At 37.3% G+C, this 20,652-nt stretch overlaps 2 protein-coding genes and 1 long non-coding RNA gene across 3 annotated transcripts; all 3 read left to right on the forward strand.

Moving 5' to 3' along the window:
* Window positions 1-1,669: 1,669 nt before the first annotated feature.
* Window positions 1,670-6,210, forward strand: LOC133525838 (uncharacterized). Its single transcript, XM_061862246.1, has 4 exons — window positions 1,670-1,883; window positions 2,631-2,801; window positions 3,670-3,811; window positions 5,186-6,210. Exons 1-4 carry the CDS (start codon window positions 1,797-1,799, stop codon window positions 5,365-5,367), a joined length of 582 nt encoding a protein of 193 aa, XP_061718230.1. The 5' UTR covers window positions 1,670-1,796; the 3' UTR covers window positions 5,368-6,210.
* A 1,824-nt stretch (window positions 6,211-8,034) lies between these two features.
* Window positions 8,035-13,567, forward strand: LOC133525840 (uncharacterized). Its single transcript, XM_061862248.1, has 4 exons — window positions 8,035-8,391; window positions 9,524-9,700; window positions 10,325-10,475; window positions 13,134-13,567. Exons 1-4 carry the CDS (start codon window positions 8,305-8,307, stop codon window positions 13,262-13,264), a joined length of 546 nt encoding a protein of 181 aa, XP_061718232.1. The 5' UTR covers window positions 8,035-8,304; the 3' UTR covers window positions 13,265-13,567.
* Window positions 13,568-13,924: 357 nt separating this feature from the next.
* On the forward strand, window positions 13,925-17,478 carry LOC133525843 (uncharacterized). Its single transcript, XR_009800641.1, has 3 exons — window positions 13,925-15,047; window positions 15,215-15,397; window positions 17,445-17,478. It is a non-coding gene; the product is annotated as an uncharacterized LOC133525843 (long non-coding RNA).
* Window positions 17,479-20,652: the final 3,174 nt, after the last annotated feature.

A 20,652-nucleotide genomic window follows, 5' to 3' on the forward strand; every position in this document is an offset into this window, starting at 1 on the left:
CACCTACTGGCCACCTACTAAGTAGGTAGTAAAATGGGCCTTGGCTGCGGTTAAACGCTATGACACAAGTTGTTCACAAGATAACATTGTTATTTACGTAAAAATCCGTTTTTTGTCGTTTCCAACTACGAATACGCGATAATTTCGCAAATGGGATATACAAAACATGTTTACACAAATACAACTGATATTCCCCGCCCAGAAAGCAGTTCCTGATAACTCATATAAGAGTAATAAGTAATGTGTAACTTAAAGTCAAATGTATGAATTAACTAATAGAGATCAGTTTGGGTCGCGTTCATAAGTTTATCACCATTGTGTTCATGAGATAAAGCTTTAGCAGGGACAAGTTTGTTAGTAAAGACTGTCAATCTTCATACAAAATGATGTTCCTTAACATTATGATAGAACGGCGTTACATTTAATTTAGCGCCCTTTAATTTAGAGCTATTTTAAACATTCAGTGGGATACTCAGATCGGTTTGTAAAAAAAGTTAAAATTATTTAACTTCGGTAGTTACAAGAGTCCTGCAGTCAGTAAATAAATAGGTTGAGGTTTTTAAGAAATGCACGCTATATTTCGTTTTATTTTGCACTAAAATAAGGTCAACAATCTTGAGATGTCTTTTTATTGAAAAAGTTTAAAAAAAAATCAGTAACTATTACTTATGAAAGCAATTTATTAATTATCTTTTTTTTTTAATACTACGTCGGTGGCAAACAAGCATACGGCCTGCCTGATGGTAAGCAGTCTCCGTAGCCTATGTACACCTGCAACTCCAGAGGAGTTACATACGCGTTGCTGACCCTAACCCCACCCCCCTCGTTGAGCTCTGGCAACCTTACTCACCGGCAGGAACACAACACTATGAGTAGGGTCAAGTGTTATTTGGCTGCGGTTTTCTGTAAGGTGGAGGTACTTCCCTAGTTGGGCTCTGCTCTAGATCTGGAATGACATCTGCTGTGCTGTGCCCTACCACACAAGGCGAGATGACATTCACATTGCCCATACCTCTCTTTTGGACGTAGTTTAAGGACATGCCCGGGTCCAAAAATCGTATATGATTAATAATTGTTACATACATATTTGCAGTGACTTATTTTTCAAACGTGTTTTTCAATAAAAAGACACATCAAAATCACTTACCTTCTTAACAATGCTAAAGAATACTACTGTACCTTGATCATATCATGCGAAACCAGAAGTATAAACTCCTTCAACTAATTATCCAAGGAAAGATCCAAGGAAAAAGATCATTCGGACGAAGACGTAACTCATAACTCAGAAATCTTCGAACATGGATTAAACAGAGCACACGTTCATTATTGCGTGGCTGTGTCTAAAGTCCGTATAGCCCTCATGATAGCCGACCTCGGTTAGGAGATGGTACTGGAAGAAGAAAAAGTTACAAGGAGATGGCACTCTCTTTGCATTCTTCTGGGACATTTAATAGAAGTAAGTAGGGTTATAAGTTTGAGTAATACTATTTTCCATAGCATGTTCAGGTTTCTTTCAGGATCGGCACAGTGTCACTCACAAAACAAGTTTATTTGATGAGCGATAAAAACTACCATGATTATGACTGATGATTATGTTTAAATATTTTTTCAATGAAATTGATAGTCTGTATTGCAGACATTCTTTTTACTCGTCTCTGCTTTAGATATAAAGGCTGGTGTCTACGGAAGTGTGCAATCTGCAGCCAGCGTCCGAGCACATTAGATAAGTGCCCATTGACAGTCGCCTCTAACCGCACGTCGCGTTCGGACCGTTCTGTGATTCGTATACTTACACAATGTATTGTGACTTCCCTGAGTTGGGGCGGTGCTGCTTCTGCTTGCCGCTGAGGAGGGGGGTGTTGACGTTTGGATACCTCAATTTTGTAAGTACCTACTTTTACATTGTTTAATTTTATTAATAATACCTAATATTTGAGTGTTATTAAGTAATTATGGTCATATGCAAAGTACTACTTAGACTTAGCCATTTATTAGCGTCTGATTAAGTAAATTTAACGCCTAGCTCTGAATTGTAGAGCCACACTAAGAAGTCATTTGTAGAAATTCGAACCCTAAGGGGTGAAAACGGGGATGAAAGTTTTAAGCGGTTTCTTAGTGGATGAAGTACGTCATAATATATTTACATACTTTTCTGTAGAAGCTCAAAGTGGTTTTATTCTTAAGCAACACTAAAATATTAGTCAGAGGTCAAACCATTTCGTCGAATATTACAGTGTCAGATAAACTTGCAAATTGCAAGAATTATAGCAAATTTGAGCAAAATTGGTAGGTACAGTGAATAATCCAAGGTCCAAGTGGACATTATGATGAACTGCCAACATCCCGTCTGTTTATCACGTTATCAGCGGAAACTGCATTGAACTTGCTCGTTTACAAACACGACTAGGCAGATTGGCGATTCTGTGATTAAAAAGTGATTTATGTGGACACCGTGACAGTAAATTCTGTTTAATTGTAGTCATAAATAACTGACGTTACCTTTACACCACCACCACCAACTTACCACCTTATTGAAACCGACTACTTAAAAGAAAAGTACGATCGGCGACAAAAACTTGTATCAAAAACATTTTTTATAGCAAAAAACAATATTCTCGTTATTTTTTCAGTTCTTCTCGGTGTTTATGCTCGGCGTATACAGCTACTACATCAATGCGGCCTCTGGCGACCTCCACCTCATCTACCACGGCTCGCTGTCAATGATCCCTGCCGAGGCATGCCTCTTCATATACTGCCTCGAAATCGTGTTCAACTTGATTCTGCTGTACGGTACTCATTTGGTAAGATACCGTTTTAAAAAGAAAAGAATAGGTATTTTCAGTATTCAGGATTAGCAGTAACTTTGCCCTTAAACAACCACTGTCGGCAATAGCCGACAAAGGTTATAGTAAAATATGAATCTTAATATATTGTATTATCGTTTACTATTGCATATTATCAAAATATTCATGGCGGTAAAAAAAGTTACTCAATACTCTATACTCAAACATTTGATTGCATTTCATGTGTACAAAGGATCTAAGGACTAAGTATATAATACAGTATCAACATAAACCCTGCGAGGGTATACGAGTAGCACTTTAGCAACATAACAGACTAACTAAACTAAACATCTAATTCTCACTTATAATCTTGGGTACAATAGTATGCTTTGCTAAGTAAATGTACATATCAAAATTGCATGTTCACCAAGCCCGTCTGGGCTCTAAAAAGAATACTAGTGTCTCCTAAGAGAATCGTTCGATTTCCTTAATTCGTCCAACTGATTTATCATATTAGCTAGCACAAAACTGGTACAAAGTCTAGATGATTGGGTATAGTAGATTGCGCAATACCATTTAGTAATAGGTATCTGGGTTATAAAAACGAGGTAAACCCCATGAAAGATTATGCTTTGGGTCCTAGAATTTTTATTTACTTTACTAATAGCGTTTAGATGATTTTCCTTAAACGATTAAGACGTTTACATTGTTAGTAAGATAAATAGCGTGAAATATTCATTAGCCATTTCTCACAATGATGATTATTCATTGAAGTCCATTGCCTAAGTAATAGGAGATAGGAGTGATTGCAGGTAAATCATTTGTAATATGTTAGAGTGTGACGGGAGTTTTACAGTCAACATTTTAAAGTTATGTTAATTTTCAGAAAAAACTTCTGTTCGTGAAGATATTCTACTACTTCGCCATCGTGTCGACGGTGGCGTCAGTGCTGATCCAGCTGCTGGACGCGTCGGAGATGTGGATGCGACTGGCCATCGAGACCGTCTCGCTCACGTTCGCGGGCTTGTGTGAGTTATGAGATATTCTATACTTAGACGGTGGCTTGGATGGTGATTGGTGGTCCACTGCTTGCTGCGTCGGAGATGTGGATGCGGCTGGCCATCGAGACAGTCTTGCTCCCGTTCGCAGGCTAGTGTGAGTTATAAAATATTCTACTTCGCCATCGTGTCGACGCTATATCATAGCTAGACCAGCTGCTGGATGCATCGGAGATGTGGATGCGGCTGGTTGTCGAGCGAGACTGTCTCATTCATGTTCACGGGCTTCTTTTGTATTTATTATGTATGTAACTATGTATTTATAACATTCGACAAAATAAATATTCCCCAATTATACCTAAACTGACGGTGTACTTTATACAATCTTCTAGTAGTTAATAGAAAAAAAAATTTAAACCTTTAGAACCGTTACCTCTCTATAGCCAATTAGCCAGTTAGCCCATTTCGTGTATTTGACGGTATTTTTTTTTTCTGTGTCAATAAATCCTCAAATTAACTGACATGGCGCTAAGACTGGCAAGGGTAGGTACTTAACAAAATAACTTAGAAGTTAATTATGAGATCCGTATCGTTTTTATCACAACATCGTCAATCATAATCATGTGAATATGATTTGTTTCATGGGCATTTTCAGAAAAAAGTGTACCCTATACCTCGTTTTTTTTAACCTAATAAATTTTGGGTTATTTCTACTCAAAATCACGAGCACTTTCTATTTAAGCGATAAAAAAAGTGTCCCACTTTTAATTGTCAGTTTCGTAATGCAGTTAACCATACATTTTCTATGGACAGTTACAAAACTAATTAATAAATTTTGTATGGAAAATTAAGGTATTAAGGCAAAACTGGTGCATTAATTTGTCCAATCCATTATATTATGATATAGTTGTTTTATTTGTTAGCAATTACATTCAGAATATGTTCATTAATGAGTATCACAATATAGTTATATGATGTACGATATAATTATTCTAGCATAGCATAACTATAGATTTACATTATAAATGTATACGTCCTGGACGCCCACTTTGTGAGTGATATGTAGCAATAAATAGCGGCATGACACGACATTGTGCGACCACTACAGTTGAGGTCATCTCTGATAAAAATCCGCAAGCGGATAGTGTTCAAAAGGTTACATCAATTCTTGTCTGTGCTGTCAATATTTTGTATTTGTTTCATATACAACCCCAAACATCGACGCTGGTGAGAATACAACATCAATTTCTCCAAACTTACCTTACCTTAGTCAATTCTCACTTAAACCCCCACCCTGATCAGATCTGATTGACAACACTAATAGGTAGCACAAGTTTACCTACCTCAAAAAAATGTCCTTCATTGGTTAAATTCCAATATCTGATTTAAAAATAATTGTTCCAGGTCTTCAGTTATACCTCATCATCTTAGTTCGGAGTCTAATCAAGAAGCTGATGGTAGACGGAGACCATATTTTCGAGAATCAGCTTCACCAGATCGTCACTGGAGAGCGAAAGTTCAACAATGCCAACAACGGCATTTATGATGCCAACACCGTCGTTCCGAATAATCCGAATGATGTTTAATCATGGGTCTCAAATAAAATAGAACGTAAGAACTTGGCTGTGTTTATGTGAGTTTGTGTTGATAACTACAGTGTTAACTGTCAAAATTTATTGGATAACTCGGGGAAATGAAAACATGATTGTGTCTTCTGTATAAGTAATTATTTATATTTTATAAAGTAAACGAATGTTGTAAACAAAACAACTTTTAACTTCATCAAAAGTAGTAACTTTCCGTATTGTTAGTGTTTGTTTTCTTTGTTGCTTCTACTGTTAGATATTAATAGCCTTTTGACGTAATATAAAGCACAGGAGCAGCGGGATTGTGTAATACTTTAACTTGAAAAAAAAAAAAACATTCGCTTTTACTTTGTAATATAATCGCTTTTATTTAGCAGAAAAGAATGCACTAAATAATATATGTCAATAGCAAGCAAATTATTATATTATAAATAGGTATAGTTATGTGAGTTGTAAATATAGTAAAGCTTCAAATGACATTTTAATATGTAAGTTTGAACCAAAGAGTAATATTATTTTTTAAATATTTTTTTTACAATCACTTATAAGTATGGTAAACTATTTATTTTTTTATCATGGCATAATATGTTTTGCTTGATAAATCGATTAACTAAAAAATATGAGGCTTGTTACTTACTACAAGGCGACTTTTAATTGTTATTAAATTCTTAATATATACTTTTTATTATGAAGAATTCTCAATAATTATTCGAAAATGCTAGAATGTCAATAATGTGTCGTACTTTAGGTATGTACAATTTGTTATGATGGAGATGTATTTTCTATTAAGAAGAGGATTACAATATCCGAGAGACTCACTCGACAATAAAATGAGAAAACATTTTTTTTTTTGTTTTTATATCTACCTTCTTCTAAGCTATTTGTTTATTTTGTACACATGTACTTTGGTTTATTTCAGAAAGGCCTAATGTAATATACTATTGATACAAATAATCAAGGCAATCACAATGCATCAATTTCAAGCTTGGGCTGGTGATTATTTGAAATCTAATTATCGGATTAATATTTAACTAACCATGTACATTTGTACAGATGTAGTAAATAATCCTTTCACATATTTTAGCGGAAATCTACAAACGTGTCATGCTATTGCAGTCCGTCTGAGTAAAAAAAATACTGAGGCTGACAAATACAAACGTTTCTAAGAAAATACGATGTGAACATGTAGTGAATAATTATTTTGGCTGGTATTCATGCTGATCACAATATATAAAGTAACATTTAACACTCAATAAAAAAATATCAACAAAAATAGTAAATGATCACCTAATTTTCGTTTTTCTTCTAAATTTGATTTGTTAAATTGTATGTGAGTAAAAATAAGATTAATATTAGTTAATTTTTGTAATGTTACATATAATATAGTTTCGTGATATATAGCAATTTTGAACGATATATATATTTTATTACATATTTGCCCAATAGGGGAGAGGCAGTATGTATAATGCCCGGGAAATTTAATTATTTGCATATTTATTATCACATCACATTGCCATCTCAAATTGGGCATTTTTCATGATGCCCGGGCATTATGAAAAATGCCCAATTTATCACTTGGTCCTTAATATATACATTATATGGTAATCATAGTGGTTTATTTAGGTGAAAATATCGTAATAATTTGCTCTTCAAAATTTGGTGATTCGGCTTGGTGGGAAACGAGGAGGCTGACCGGTTGGCGGCAGCGGCTGCTTCTGAGGGATCTGAGGTTGATGTCGGTCCAGACTTCTCAGAAATAGTCACACAGTATAAAGGTAAAATAAGGTAAGGTAAGCTAAGGTAAGGTATGGTCGCTGGAAGGAGTTCTTTGATGCAAGATCGCAAGAGAAAAGAATCTGGTACAAGACCATTCAATGTGAGCCTCCTCGGATACCTTAATGGGAAGTGGCTGACTTAAACCGGGCGAACATTGTATGTTCTCACAAGCTTCGGTCCGGTCACATTCCATTAAATGTGTTTCCTCACCTGATGAGGAAAGCAGAGTCGCCCAACTGCGATATTTGCGACTTTGTTGAGGATGTACAGCACTTCCTAATGGAATGTGTTCGGACTCGAGACGAGGGCGCAACTATTTGAAGCAGTAACTGATATTGGGATGTTTCACTCGAAGTTGGCGGAACCCCTGTCTAAAACTGCGAAATTCGTGTACAGTTTTTTTGGAAACTCGTAACACATTGAAACTGTAAATACTGTAATGTAGAGGCCCAACGGAGCCAACATGTCTCATTGATAAAGGCTCTTTTTAAATGTGTAGATAAAAAAAAAGATTTGGTGATAATTAATTAAGTCTATTTGGCGATCATTCATTATATTTGGTGTTTGAATGCAATTTGAAGTGCAGTCGTGATTAAAACAGTTAGTACTTCTGTAAATTTAGACCGTATTTAGTAAGAGAGATTTTTTTTATTTAGGGTACCAATGTATTTTTTGGTGGTCTTTATATTTGTACCCAATTCTTTCCCATCGATATCCCACAGATATCCATCGGCACTGTCATATATATTAGTATAGTTTGATAAGTCAAACATCGAGGCGTTATTAAATTATTCCTTTTTCAGTTTATTATTTACATTTTGGGCTTTCCTTAACAATATTTTATGCCAAATCCTTTATTTTTGTATATACGTACATTAATCTTTATATGCTTTATTTTATAGCTGTAAAGTACAATGGAGTTTTCGGTTCACAAGGTCAGACCCTGTTAACCGGTAAATAGTGTCATTACCTCAAGTGGCCTGCATTGTTAACTTGTGTTGTCCTCTCTCAGGACTACAGACGTGCCAGTGCCAGCTTCACAAACGTCAGTTAGACCCCAAATCTTCAAATCCTATTAATAAGCTATTTATAATTCTTTATTTAACATATCCATGGCCACTGATAAGTATTAAAAGTAAAAAAATAATACTTTGAGACAATATGTACGTGGAAATTCCAAAGTTTGAAAGATGTTGTTGTTGTGTGCCTCTGCGTTGTGGGATTCTCATTTTAGGATATTTAAGCTTGGTAAGTATTTGTTACATAAATGTTTAAATTCTGATCGTATTATAATAGGAGAATAAAAGCGAAGAGAACGAAAACGTGCAGATTTGGATTAGGCAGTTTACTCCGAAAACTATTATACCAGTTACTTCATGATCTTATCTTACTACTAGAAATCCCAATCAGCATTTTATGTAAACTTTGAGTATAATAAAATAGGTATAGTCGTTAGATTTGTAGCTGGCCCCCAACGGCTTATCCTTTGTCTATTGTTAACTAAAACGTCGCGTGCAAAAAAAAAGGGTCGTACAGTGTAGGTGTGCCCTCCGATAACGCGCCTTTTTACGCATATCGAGGACACATTTTAGGCTGGTTCGGTAGCGCTTGTCTCGCCGGCACTCAGCCGTAGAAGGACCACACAAGAAATCACAAATTATTTTTCCATTTGTTCATTTTGAATCTTATTTCAATTACAATAGGAGTTGTAATTAAATAACCGGTTAAAGTGATCGGGCACTTTTTTTGCAGGTAGTGGCACACGCCGTATTAGTTAACAATAAACAAAGGATAAGCCGTTGGGGGCCAGCTACAAATCTAACGACTATACCAGTTTTTTGTGTGACACATAGATAATCACATAGAAAAAAACAAAAACAAAAACAAAAAACAAGTGTTTGACTTACCCGCTGTCTTTTGGACTATACATATTATAGAAACATAATAATTCTATGTGATAGTGATAGATTAAATGTGATCCGGGAAAGGTGGTGCATCCTGCCGTCATACTGTTTTTACTAGTACGGAGCAATCATTTCCTACTCTTACGAATAATATGCCGTAAAGTTAACATTGTATTAAAAGGAAATAAATAAATTGAATTAAATTGAATCATTTTACGGAACTGTTAATTATTTGTTTTACAAGGAGGCAAAGTTGTTGTTTAACCTATCGTGCTAAAAGTGATATCCGAGTAAGCAAAAGATTCCAAAATGGAACTACGAGCGTAGCGAGTGGTTCGAAAAGTGGAATCTTGAGCGTTTCAAGGCAAAGGGATAAATACGCACGCGAGAAGCTTCTCATGAAGCTCGGCAAGCACGGGATACACTATTTAATTTGTAGTGTTGATTTGTTGAATGATATGTTACTTATGTTTTAGGGTTTCGCTCTATTCGCCCTTAGCGTGGACGTATATTTTAGCGAAGGCTTTGATCTGTCAATGCACACGTTCGGCGTCTACAGAGGCACCTCTTTCATCGCCGAACGATGGCTCTTCTTCGTCATGTATTGTGTGGAGATCGCCTTCATCGTGGTTCTACTGATTGGTGTTCATACGGTAGGTAATACAAGTAGGTATATCTATGTTCAATTCCGGTGTTTTTATTCTAAAGGTGAGTTCAGAAACTTATCAACTTATCAAACAATTATGTATAATTTCGTAAATAGGCGCCGCGTAAGATTGCACGCATTCGCTTGACCGAGATGTGCGTCAATGACCAAGGATAAGGTCGTGTCAAAACCAGTTCAAACCCATAACAAATTGTTAGATTAGAATCAACCTCCTGGACGCACTTATTTATTACTATAAACTTTCGAAAAGCGCACTAAGCGGCGCAAGTGATTCGACAATGGGCACTCATACGCTGCGTTTTAATTTTGGACAAACTCTGCAGATACTTTGAAATGTCAAAGTTTGGGAGCGCGACTATATAAATATATATTTATTTTAAATAAACGTCATATTTTTCTAGGGATTTTAGCTTTATAGAGGCACACCCACACTTTGTCACTACAACATCCATCATGAGTTAAGTTGGTCCGACTACATAAGGTTAAATGGGGTCTGCGAAAAATTGGGACAGGAGAACCCTCACCCTCATAGGGGATCTTTGTACTTTTCATTTGCCCTGATCGAAATACCCCACATGACCTTATATGTATATATGTTTGTCATTGACAGAGGAACTCTCGGCTAATGCTGGTGTACTACTACTACGGGATCACGACAACCCTGGCGTCGCTGGTCACATTCGTGTTCGTGAATATCCAGGAGTTCCACACCCGCATACCCCTGTACTTAGTAGACATCGCCATTATCTTTAGTGCTATAGGTAAGAGAATAAATACTGGGTGGGCCTGTAACAGGAGCAAAAAATTAAACTGTAGGCTGTACTCCTCAAACTGACCAACATTTGTTCAGCGACTTTTATGCGGGCTGTACATACTCGTCCAGACATCCCGAGACAGACCGAGAAGGAGTGTGTACACGTACTGCTCCCTTCTCGTCTCGCTCTTCCTCGTCTCATCTCGCGCTTCTCCGATTAGAAACCTTCAAGAAAAGAGCGTACTCCCATCTTACAGGCCGACAACGCACTTACAACCCCTCTGGTGTTGCAGGTGTCCATGGGCGGCGGTAATCGCTTACCATCAGGTGATCCGTCTGCTCGTTTGCCACCTCTAACATAAAAAAAAATGCTTCTCGGCGAGAGGCTCTCAACAAGTGTGTATCCGGCATTAAAAATAACTTGTGTTTTGATTTTCGGCACAATATAAATTTTATTCTAAAATGCATTCAATGCATTGCATTGCGAATTTTGTTATGTTTAAAGCGTGATAAGCAACGTCAATTACAATGATGACAGCGTATATTGAAATACAATTTTTTTATGAAAAATAAGAAGTCTAAAAACTTTAGGTCATCAACTCATTGTTTGAGGAGTGTCTACAATATAATTATGTTTAAGTTGTTTGCTCGTATTACAGGCTCCACCCGTGTAGAGTAGAGGCTCTCTGAGCTGTAGACCTGCGGACTCCCATGGCTCCGCTATTTAAATTTATTTATTAGTATTTATTATCCTTTATTTATTTTGGGTCTTAGTTTAGGTTTTTTACAATATGAATATAAAAGTAAAATATAAAAACACTTACAAAACAATACAAAAACATATAAACACATTATAAAAAACCTAACCTAGGGTGCCGCCGGCAGCGGGGCGGGGCCCAAGCTGCCGGTGGTCAGGGCTGCAGAGAGAGGAACCGACCGACGGTAGTTTTCAATAGCTCCAACAAGTCTTGGCTATTTGGTGGACATAATTTGAGGTCATCCATGTACTGAGACTGAGAAATTACTTCACCTTCTCTCCGAAGCCGGCAACCTAGTCCCGAATCCTTCAGCAGGGTGCTGAGGGGATTCAGAGCTAGGCAGAACTACAGGGGTCTCAAACTATCACCCTGGAATATTCCTCGCTCAATCCTTATAAAATCCTGCGGGCCAGGGCGGTCATCCCCACCTCCTGGTTGACGAAGGACTGTGGTCCACTGCCTCATACACGCGCTTAGGAAGGCTCTTAAAGCTGTATCAACTTTATACAGCTCTAAAATCCTCCCCAGCCATGAGTGAGGCACCGAATCACAGGCCTTCTTGTAGTCAATCCAAGCGGCAGAGAGGGCCCCCTTGTTCCGCCGGATTTGTTGGCAAATGGCCATGTCTATGAGGAGGAACTCTTTAGTACCACGGGACCCAACCCTACATCCATTTTGAGCGGAGGCCAAAATGTTGTTAGCGACAATGTGCGCGTTTATTTTTGATCTCAAAATGGATGTAAGGAGCTTGTAGAGTGTAGGCAAGCACGTGATGGGTTTGTAGTTCTTTGCTTCCGTGGTACTACCGGACTTGTAGAGCAGGAAGGTGACACCAGTTGTTAAGGAAGGTGGGAGATTATTTATTATTATTATTATAGCATAAAATCGAAAAAAATTAAAAAACTCCCAAAGAAGAAACAGCAGATTTTGATAAAACATGTCTAGGAACCATCGCTAGAAAACCTGCGATTATATAAAGAAAATACCGCATTCAAATCGGTTGACCCGTTTAAGAGCTACGTTGCCACAGACATACACACACACAGCGAACAAACTACAACAAACACCCCTCTTTTGCGTCGGAGGTTAATTATATAATATTTGTAATTAACCTGTTCACAAAACATCGGTATAAGTATCGCTTGAGAAATGCTACCTGTAGACGAGAGCATTCGAACAGCCTGAAATGGGGACCGTGCACGTTGGAGGGTCTGCCATCTTGTGGCTTGAATCGGAACCATAAACATGTACATTTACACGTCACGTGTTTTCTTGTGCATAGTAGGTTCTGCCATCTTGTGGGCTACATCGGAACAATAAACATCACATTTACGCCTCGCGCCAAAAATCTGACGGCTCCTGTGCTGCCTCCTACAGTTCATGCACGCTTCCTATACGAAAACATATTTGCCTAAGCCGAGAAAAGATGCTTATAGCTCACCCTTTTTTTTATACTACGTCGGTGGCAAACAAGCATACGGCCCGCCTGATGGCAAGCAGTCTCCGTAGCCTATGTACGCCTGCAACTCCAGAGGAGACACATTCATTATGGGCGTAGCATTCCCCCCCCCCCCCCTCGTTGAGCTCTGGCAACCTTACTCACCGGCAGGAATACAACACTATGAGTAGGGTCTAGTGTTATTTGGCTGCGGTTTTCTGTAAGGTGGAGGTAATTCCCCAGTTGGGCTCCGCCCTAGATCTGTAATGACATCCGCTGTGCTGTGCCCTACCACACAAAGCGAGATGACATTCACAATGCCCATACCTCTCTTTTGGACATAGTGCCCTTGCTCGGTTAATAATTACAAAAAAATAATAGGACTTTTCTCTTTTTGTAATAATAACAAAAACTTTAAAAATCATCTTGTTTCTTGCGTAAGCATTATACAATATTTTCACTTTTTCAGTGACCCAGGCATACCTGCTTTTACTAATTCGCAGCGAGCTAGAAAAACCGCGTGAGTCTCTTCGGTTTGTCAACCACCTCGCGGAAGTCTGCGTGCAGCAACCGGCAACCAACGGCCTAAATCCTTTATAACTTTATGTATGAAGCGCTTTAATTTATTCTTAGGCACTATATAAACCGCGAACCAGGAATAGATTTCCATGACCAATCGCCTCCCAGACTCTCGAACTCTGAATATCAGTGGTTAACGGCTATGTATGATGAACACTCGTGGACGTCAGCTGGCGCTCCGTTGGTGGGTTGAGGAATGGCAGCCACGATAGCATCTAAACTATCATCTGACAAAGTATCTGCCGGGAGGCGATGAATGACGATATTCCTGGCCCGTGGTCTATAGAAGTATACGAAAAAAAAAATATTTTGTTTTATCCTTAATTGGTCTTTTATTGACGAAATATCATGAAAATCTAACATTCATGAGTCATCCCTAATTTGTCGATCTAAGAGCGCAGTGACCCCACTGCTGCGCGATCGAGAATTACCACGTGGGTAAATAAATATGGCTATTACTGATAGTTGCCAGTATCGCACTTCCTTTCGTGACCTCACTTTGGAACAATGACCAAGTATTAGAACTGTGTGAAGTGAACTTGTCACTATGAATCCAGCCAACAATTAAATAGTAGCTGAAACATATTGTAAATAGACAAAGGTTGTACAAGCACTCCTGATCAAACGAAGACTCTTTTTTTTTGAAATTTTAACTTGACAATGACAATTAGATACGTTTACAAGGTGCTGTGGCTGCTTTCTCCTGCGTTGTGGCACCATTTTTCTAGGATATTTGTCTCTGGTAAGTTCAGTAATATGCCTATGGATCCATTTTCAAATGAGCATTTGTTGCTGTCCTATGGCTATAATTCCAAACAATGTTAGAGAAAGATTGTTAAGTTTTATATACTTTCGATAAAAGTTGCAGTAGTAATAAGGATACAACTTAAAGAAATAAGGGTGATTTCAAGACTTTTTTCTTCACTTATTTAATTTAAAATAGATTTTCAGAATATATGTGACGGATTATATCTGTACCCCTAGTGTAAATTTGATCGACATCATAACGTCTCATTTTGTATAGGATTTTGAGTTTCCAAAACGTCCCGCTTGGCGCGCTCTTTCTAAATCCAATACAAAATAAGACTAAACGCAAACGCGTACGTCACGTTTCGAAATCGAATTTATTTACACTAGGGGTACTGAATGATAATTGATAAATGTGTCGTTCAAATGTGTTCCAATTTTTGAGGGTTGTTCCCGCTTGTGAGTTAATTAAGTCGGGGGCATTAGAAACCTATAATGACTACCGTAGAAGTGTATGTACATAGACTCTAATAGATAGTAAGAATTTACGGCCAAAAACGGCGCCAAGCGCCTTTAAAACTACTTACCTACGTCAAACGTCGTGGCTAGTTGACACAAACGCTATTACATCAACCACCCGAACCCTGCTCTTGTAAATATGATATCAAAAAAAAAAACGTTTTTTTTCCTTCTTTTGTGTGCAATAGCAGGAATTGACGCTATAAGAAGTCCAATTTTATCGTCGCGTCAGTAAATAAGATAATTAGGTATTAACAAGTAGCCAGTTGTCATATCTTCCTTTATGACCTCAGTTCACAGAAAGCGGCGAGTAAACAAGTTGTGCAAATATTCTTTGAATATTCTTCGTTTTTGATATCTGTACAAATTAATTCGTAAAAATAATTAGATATATCTTATAATTTCATCTGCTGTACATTTTGAAGTTTTTTTTTAATATAACTAAACAAAAATGAGTTTAGAAATACCAACTTTTACAAGATGTTGTTGCTGCTTCCCTTTGCGTCGCGGAATAATCATTCTAGGATACTTGAGCTTGGTACGTTTTTTTATATATATTAAAAGTAGCTGTTAGTTATGTAAATAAGTACAGTTGACTTTACCAAATTGTATGACAAATTAAAATAGTAAAAACAATGCATTATTGATTACTTATTCTTAATAGTTCGCTTGCTCATTATATACTGTATGCTCTTATCTACTCAGGTGTTTGCAGTTTTTGTTGTTAAGGCGGAAATAAAGGAAATAACACGGATGACACAGAACCGGTCGGATGATACAATGACCTTATTCAGAGGTGCACGTTTCTCTGTTCAAAAAGGGTTCCCAATGCTCTTGTATTGTATTGAAATTGTATTTATAGTATTACTGCTGGCTGGAGCTCATACGGTTAGATAGTCCATTGAATTACTATAATAAGAAATACTACCTAAGTATGTACAGGGGAATTTTGTTATGCTTTTTTTTCCCAGGAGTAAATGCATTTACGCATCTCACCTTTGGGCTGGGGAGGCCACATGGGGGGTGGTATGTGGGTCTCGCTCCTCCCGTTACTCCCTCTGCTGGCCAGAGGGAGGGGAAGAGAATACCCACTAGCATCCCCTGCGGCGTTGCCCGCTCTACCATTATTGGGGGATTTTGTTATGCCTACCAATCTAAAAGGCGAATATGTAGACCCTGAACCCCGACATCGCGAACAAAATCAGCGGTTTCATAGAAACCAATAAAATTCGTGTGTGTCAACTCCGACGCACGACTGGAGTTTACTCCTTACGAATGATTATAAAATACATTATAAAATTTGAGACCAAAACTTCGCAAACTACTTCTTCTTCTTTATTTGCCAAGCCCTAACGGACGTCGGCGACCACCTTCGCCATCTCTCTTCTGCTCTTGGCCATTTTTGCCAGTATGGCTGCGTTATTCACGTTCGTCCATTTCTTAATATTGTCAAGCCAGATGAACCTCCTTCTTCCCCTTCCCCTCTTGCCATCAATTTTTCCTTCCAATATTAGTTGTAGTATATTATATTTGTCATTTCTGTATATATGAAATAGAAATAGAATTTGTTTTATTCATAAACACACAAACAGTAATAGACAGACATAAAAGAGAACATAGTGAGAGTAAAGTGTCACGAAATGGCCTCATCTCAGCATGTTGCTGGCGACTTCCAGCGCTGATCTTCCGATGAGACCATCGAGTGCGAAATAGTCACGGAAGGTAACAGAAAAAAGGAAAGAAACATAAAATAAACATGACGAACATACTTAACACTAAATAAAATTGCACGGACGAAACGAACGTCCAGTCTGTACCGGTCCGGTCGGATCGTATCGTGGTGCGGCATTATGTCCAAAATAAGATATTTTCCTTTTTTTCACCGTAACCAAAACCTCCAACTTTTTCTCCATTCTTTTTAGTACTTCCACATTCGTAACTCTATCGGTCCAGGATATTTTTAGCATGCGCCTATATAGCCACATTTCGAATGCGTCTAGTCCAAGTTTCTACTTAGGAGTTGTTATTTGTTGACATTGAATAATAAAGTGTTTCCATGCAGCTTTTGCTAGATGATGCGCAAGATGAGTTAGGCACGAAACATAACGTAACGAAAGGTTTAATTTTAGTAAAATAGGGAGTAACTCCCCCCTCGTAAATTTTCATACCTATTCTTAAAAAGTAAACTCCAGTTGTGGGAATGCAAATCGGTTATAATCGTAACCAAAATAATCGGTTATAAGTGAAACCGATTATTTTGACAAAATTTAAAAACCGATTATTGAAAACTCGAATTACCGGCTACGGTTATATTCGGTTCTTTATTTATGACTTAATTTCTACAAATTGATTTTCTAATGACTACAAAATCCTGCCTTTTTTTGGCTGTGACGACTGTGACTACGACTTTTGTCATTCGTGTAGGTACTTTTTGGTCGACCATAGGGAATGTGTAATTGTGCACTGTAGAGATTACATATACTTTCGCGACGTTAATTTGATTAACCTAATATCAAGAGAAAGACTCCAATGCCCATAAAACTTACCAGATTAATTATCAGATATATACTTAGACTAGGCTTTACATTGACAGTTAGATATAATTTCAGTTTCAATTATTTTTAACATTTTATATTTAAACTTTGTCCAAATTTTATTCCACATAGGGTGACTGATATAGTTATTGGCCACTACATAGTAATTGGCCACTCCTAAAAAATCACAAAGAAACAAGCCAATAGAAGTCTTATTGTTGAAAGTGGCCAATTACTATATTTTTTTGTCTCGATATTTTTTTACATTCTACATATTCAAAATTGTGCCCAATTTTTATTCTGCATGCGGCATGCGTACTAAATTTCATGAGTTTGCCCAAGCAAACCAAGGATTTTTATAATGTACCGTTAGTATCTCACCTATTTAACTTATATTGTAGAAACGACCAGGGCTAATGCAGGTATACTACTATTCATCATATCATCATCATCATATCAGCCTTTTATCGCCCACTGCTGAGCATAGGCCTCTCTTCTAGTACGCCACTTATCCCGGTCCCGAGCCAATCTCATCCAGAAGTGACCCGCAGTCTTCCGAATGTCGTCCACCCAACGAGCCAACGGTACTATTACGGAGTGACAACCACTGCGGCTGCGCCGGTGATATTTCTCTGGACGTTGACGAGTGAGAGTGGGAGAGAACAAACTTACGATTTCGACTACTATTTCTACCATCTGGTGGATTTATGCATTATATTTATTGGAATTGGTTAGTAGTTTTAGCGTCGGTAGCGTTATTTTGTTGTTATTTCATTTGCACTTAGAAATGCCTGTACATAAAATTTCCATGTAGTTTGTCCTTTGTCCGTAATTCTTTGCAATATGGCCGCTTCCAATATACAGTAAAGTAAGTCGTCGTCATAAATACACTGTATAGTAGAAAAAATATCTAACTATGTATACTTGAATATAGATCGTGTCATTCACTCGTATTGTCATGTTATTAAAGGTTAGATTTGACAAATCTGCGCGTCATCGTAGATGTCACGAACTATAGAATGGACATGTATAGTTTTCCCGACATACGATGAGTTTCTGACTGTGGTGAACGGTGGTAAAAACACACACACAATGTGTGTTGCTCGCATATGGACACTAAACTTATTTCTGTAGGTACCTACTATTTCGTTTTTGCCAACTGCCTTTACCCTACTAATTTAATAGAATTTGTGTTTTGGCAGTAACGCAAGTGTACCTGCTGCTAATGATCTGAAGTGAGCTGCGGAAGCCTCGAGAGGCGCTTTGCTCCGTCAACCCCCTAACTGAGGTCTACGTTCAACAACCTACACTTAACAAACTTAGTTTTTTATGAATAACTGCGTCAGTTACCTACGAGAAGCCCGAACGAGGCGAAAACTCCTCGCTGCTCTTCGTCAACTACCTATCTACCTGCAACAAGCAACAACCTTAATTCGTTATGAACAACTACATCAACCACAAAAAGCGGGTTTTCTGCCTGAGTAACTGAAAACCCGCGAGTTAGGTACTTTAGCTTTGTTTACCACCTAACTTAGATCTACTTACTTAACCCTATGTATAATTAACAACCTTTATTTTTTATGATCAACTACGTCAACCGTCATGGGAACATAACAGAAATCACGCATGATGCTGTGCTACAATATCAACCATCCATTACCCGAAGCCTTCTCTTGTAAATATGATATCAAAATAAAATATAGGTAGGTATACCCCATTTCGTTTACCATGGGGGGATTCCACTTGAATCTGCACAAAGAGAACCATAATCTTGATCTATTGTTTAACATGTATTACATACAGACCCTACAATGAAGTAATGTCGGGTTAAGCTACTTGATACTACTTGGGCATATACATATTTATCCTAAAGGTTAAAAATGTTAACTTAAAAAAACTCGTATTGATAGTTTAAACAATTATTAACATTAACGGTAAAAGCTTAAAAACTTAATTATTTATTTAATAACATCTAGCCTTGATCCCTGCAAGATCTCTCATTCCAAAGTTTATCATTCTGCTAATTATTTTTTTTTTTTTTTTTTTTGTTATACTTATTTATCTAATTGTATTGATGATGCAGTGTATCTATGAATTCATATTAGTATTTTCTTTTGTCGCACAATTATTTTTATGAAGTACTTTTATGGAATGTTTATTAAATTATGAAATAATTCGAATTATATTTTAATAGCCATTATATTTACCATAAGATTAAAATTAGTTTTATGTAGTAAATAAAGTTTTGCTGCGCCCTATCAGGGTCCACGTACTGTACACGTAGCATTAAGTTATATGTGTTTTGTACTTGGTTGCAAATAAATAAATTAAATTGAAATTGAAGTCCAACAACTTGTTTTAAAATGTTTTTTATCAGACGTTTTCCTTCTTGTGTGTGCAATTAAAGAAATCAACGCTTTAAGTAGTCCAATTTTAATAAAATATAATTACTATAATAGGTAGATAGGTACTCTAACAAATAGCCAATTGTCATATCTTCCCTCATTTCACAAAAAATCGCAAGTAAACAAGTTGTGCAAATATTCTTTGGATATTCCTTTTTTTGATATCGGTAGAAATTAATCGGTAATTCTTTTTTATACTACGTCGGTGGCAAACAAGCTTACGGCTCGCCTGATGGTAAGCAGTCTCTGTAGCCTATGTACGGCTGCAACTCCAGGAGTTGCATGCGCGTTGCCGACCCTAACACTCCGCACCCTCGTTGAGCTCTGGCAACCTTACTCACCGGCAGGAACACAACACTATGAGTAGGGTCTAGTGTTATTTGGCTGCAGTTCTCTGTAAGGTGGAGGTACTTCCCCAGTTGGGCTCAGCTCTACATCTGGAATGACGTCCGCTGTGCTGTGCCCTACCACGCAAAGCGAGATTACATTCACAATGCCCATACCTCTCTTTTGGACGTAGTTTAAGGACATACCAAAATAATGCAATTATCACATTTTATGAAATAAAGTAAAAAACTGCTGTCATTTTTTATATTTTTTTTCAATATATAACAAAAGAAAATGCGTTTAGAAATACCAACTTTTACAAGATGTGTTGTTGTTGTTTACCTTTACGTCGTGACAGGATCATTCTGGGATACTTGAGCTTACAAGTAAGGGTACCCAACTGTCCGACTCCGATTTGATTCATTTTGATATATGTTATAGAGTAGTCTAAAATAACGGACACGTATTTTTTTTTAGCTGCCCAAACTCAACCTGTTAGGAGAAAATGGCCTTCAAAGTACTAAAAAGTTACTAAATCTTCTAACTCCTATAGAAAGTGATGCTCAAGCAACTTGCTAGTTAATGGCTGGTTTGAGTATATGTTTGAAAACAGCAAAAAATAATGAGCACGTGTTTTGTTATATCTACTAAAACTCATTTTTTCCTAAAAAAAATCGACATTCGAAGTTTTATAATATCTTATTTATTTATTTATTTTATTTTATTCGGAAAACCAACAGCTTAATAAACTAAAACTAGGTTAACATAAATATGTATCAGGGAAGCCAATTACAGGTTTCCACAGATAGGATACAAAGGTAGTCATATTACAGGTTAGCACGTGTTGTAGATAACAAAATTAAAGACTTTACAAACG

This window comes from Cydia pomonella, chromosome 15 (genome assembly GCF_033807575.1).
Source record: "Cydia pomonella isolate Wapato2018A chromosome 15, ilCydPomo1, whole genome shotgun sequence".
Lineage (NCBI taxonomy): Eukaryota > Metazoa > Arthropoda > Insecta > Lepidoptera > Tortricidae > Cydia > Cydia pomonella.

Bases quoted from the DNA above. Each gene is read 5' to 3' on its own strand.
- LOC133525840 (XM_061862248.1), top strand. From the start codon at position 8,305: ATGTACGTGGAAATTCCAAAGTTTGAAAGATGTTGTTGTTGTGTGCCT. The intron at 9,701-10,324 runs GTAGGTAATACA...TGTCATTGACAG, and splicing joins TACTGATTGGTGTTCATACG to AGGAACTCTCGGCTAATGCT. The intron at 10,476-13,133 runs GTAAGAGAATAA...TCACTTTTTCAG, and splicing joins CATTATCTTTAGTGCTATAG to TGACCCAGGCATACCTGCTT.
- LOC133525838 (XM_061862246.1), top strand. From the start codon at position 1,797: ATGTATTGTGACTTCCCTGAGTTGGGGCGGTGCTGCTTCTGCTTGCCG. The intron at 1,884-2,630 runs GTAAGTACCTAC...TTATTTTTTCAG, and splicing joins CGTTTGGATACCTCAATTTT to TTCTTCTCGGTGTTTATGCT. The intron at 2,802-3,669 runs GTAAGATACCGT...GTTAATTTTCAG, and splicing joins TGCTGTACGGTACTCATTTG to AAAAAACTTCTGTTCGTGAA.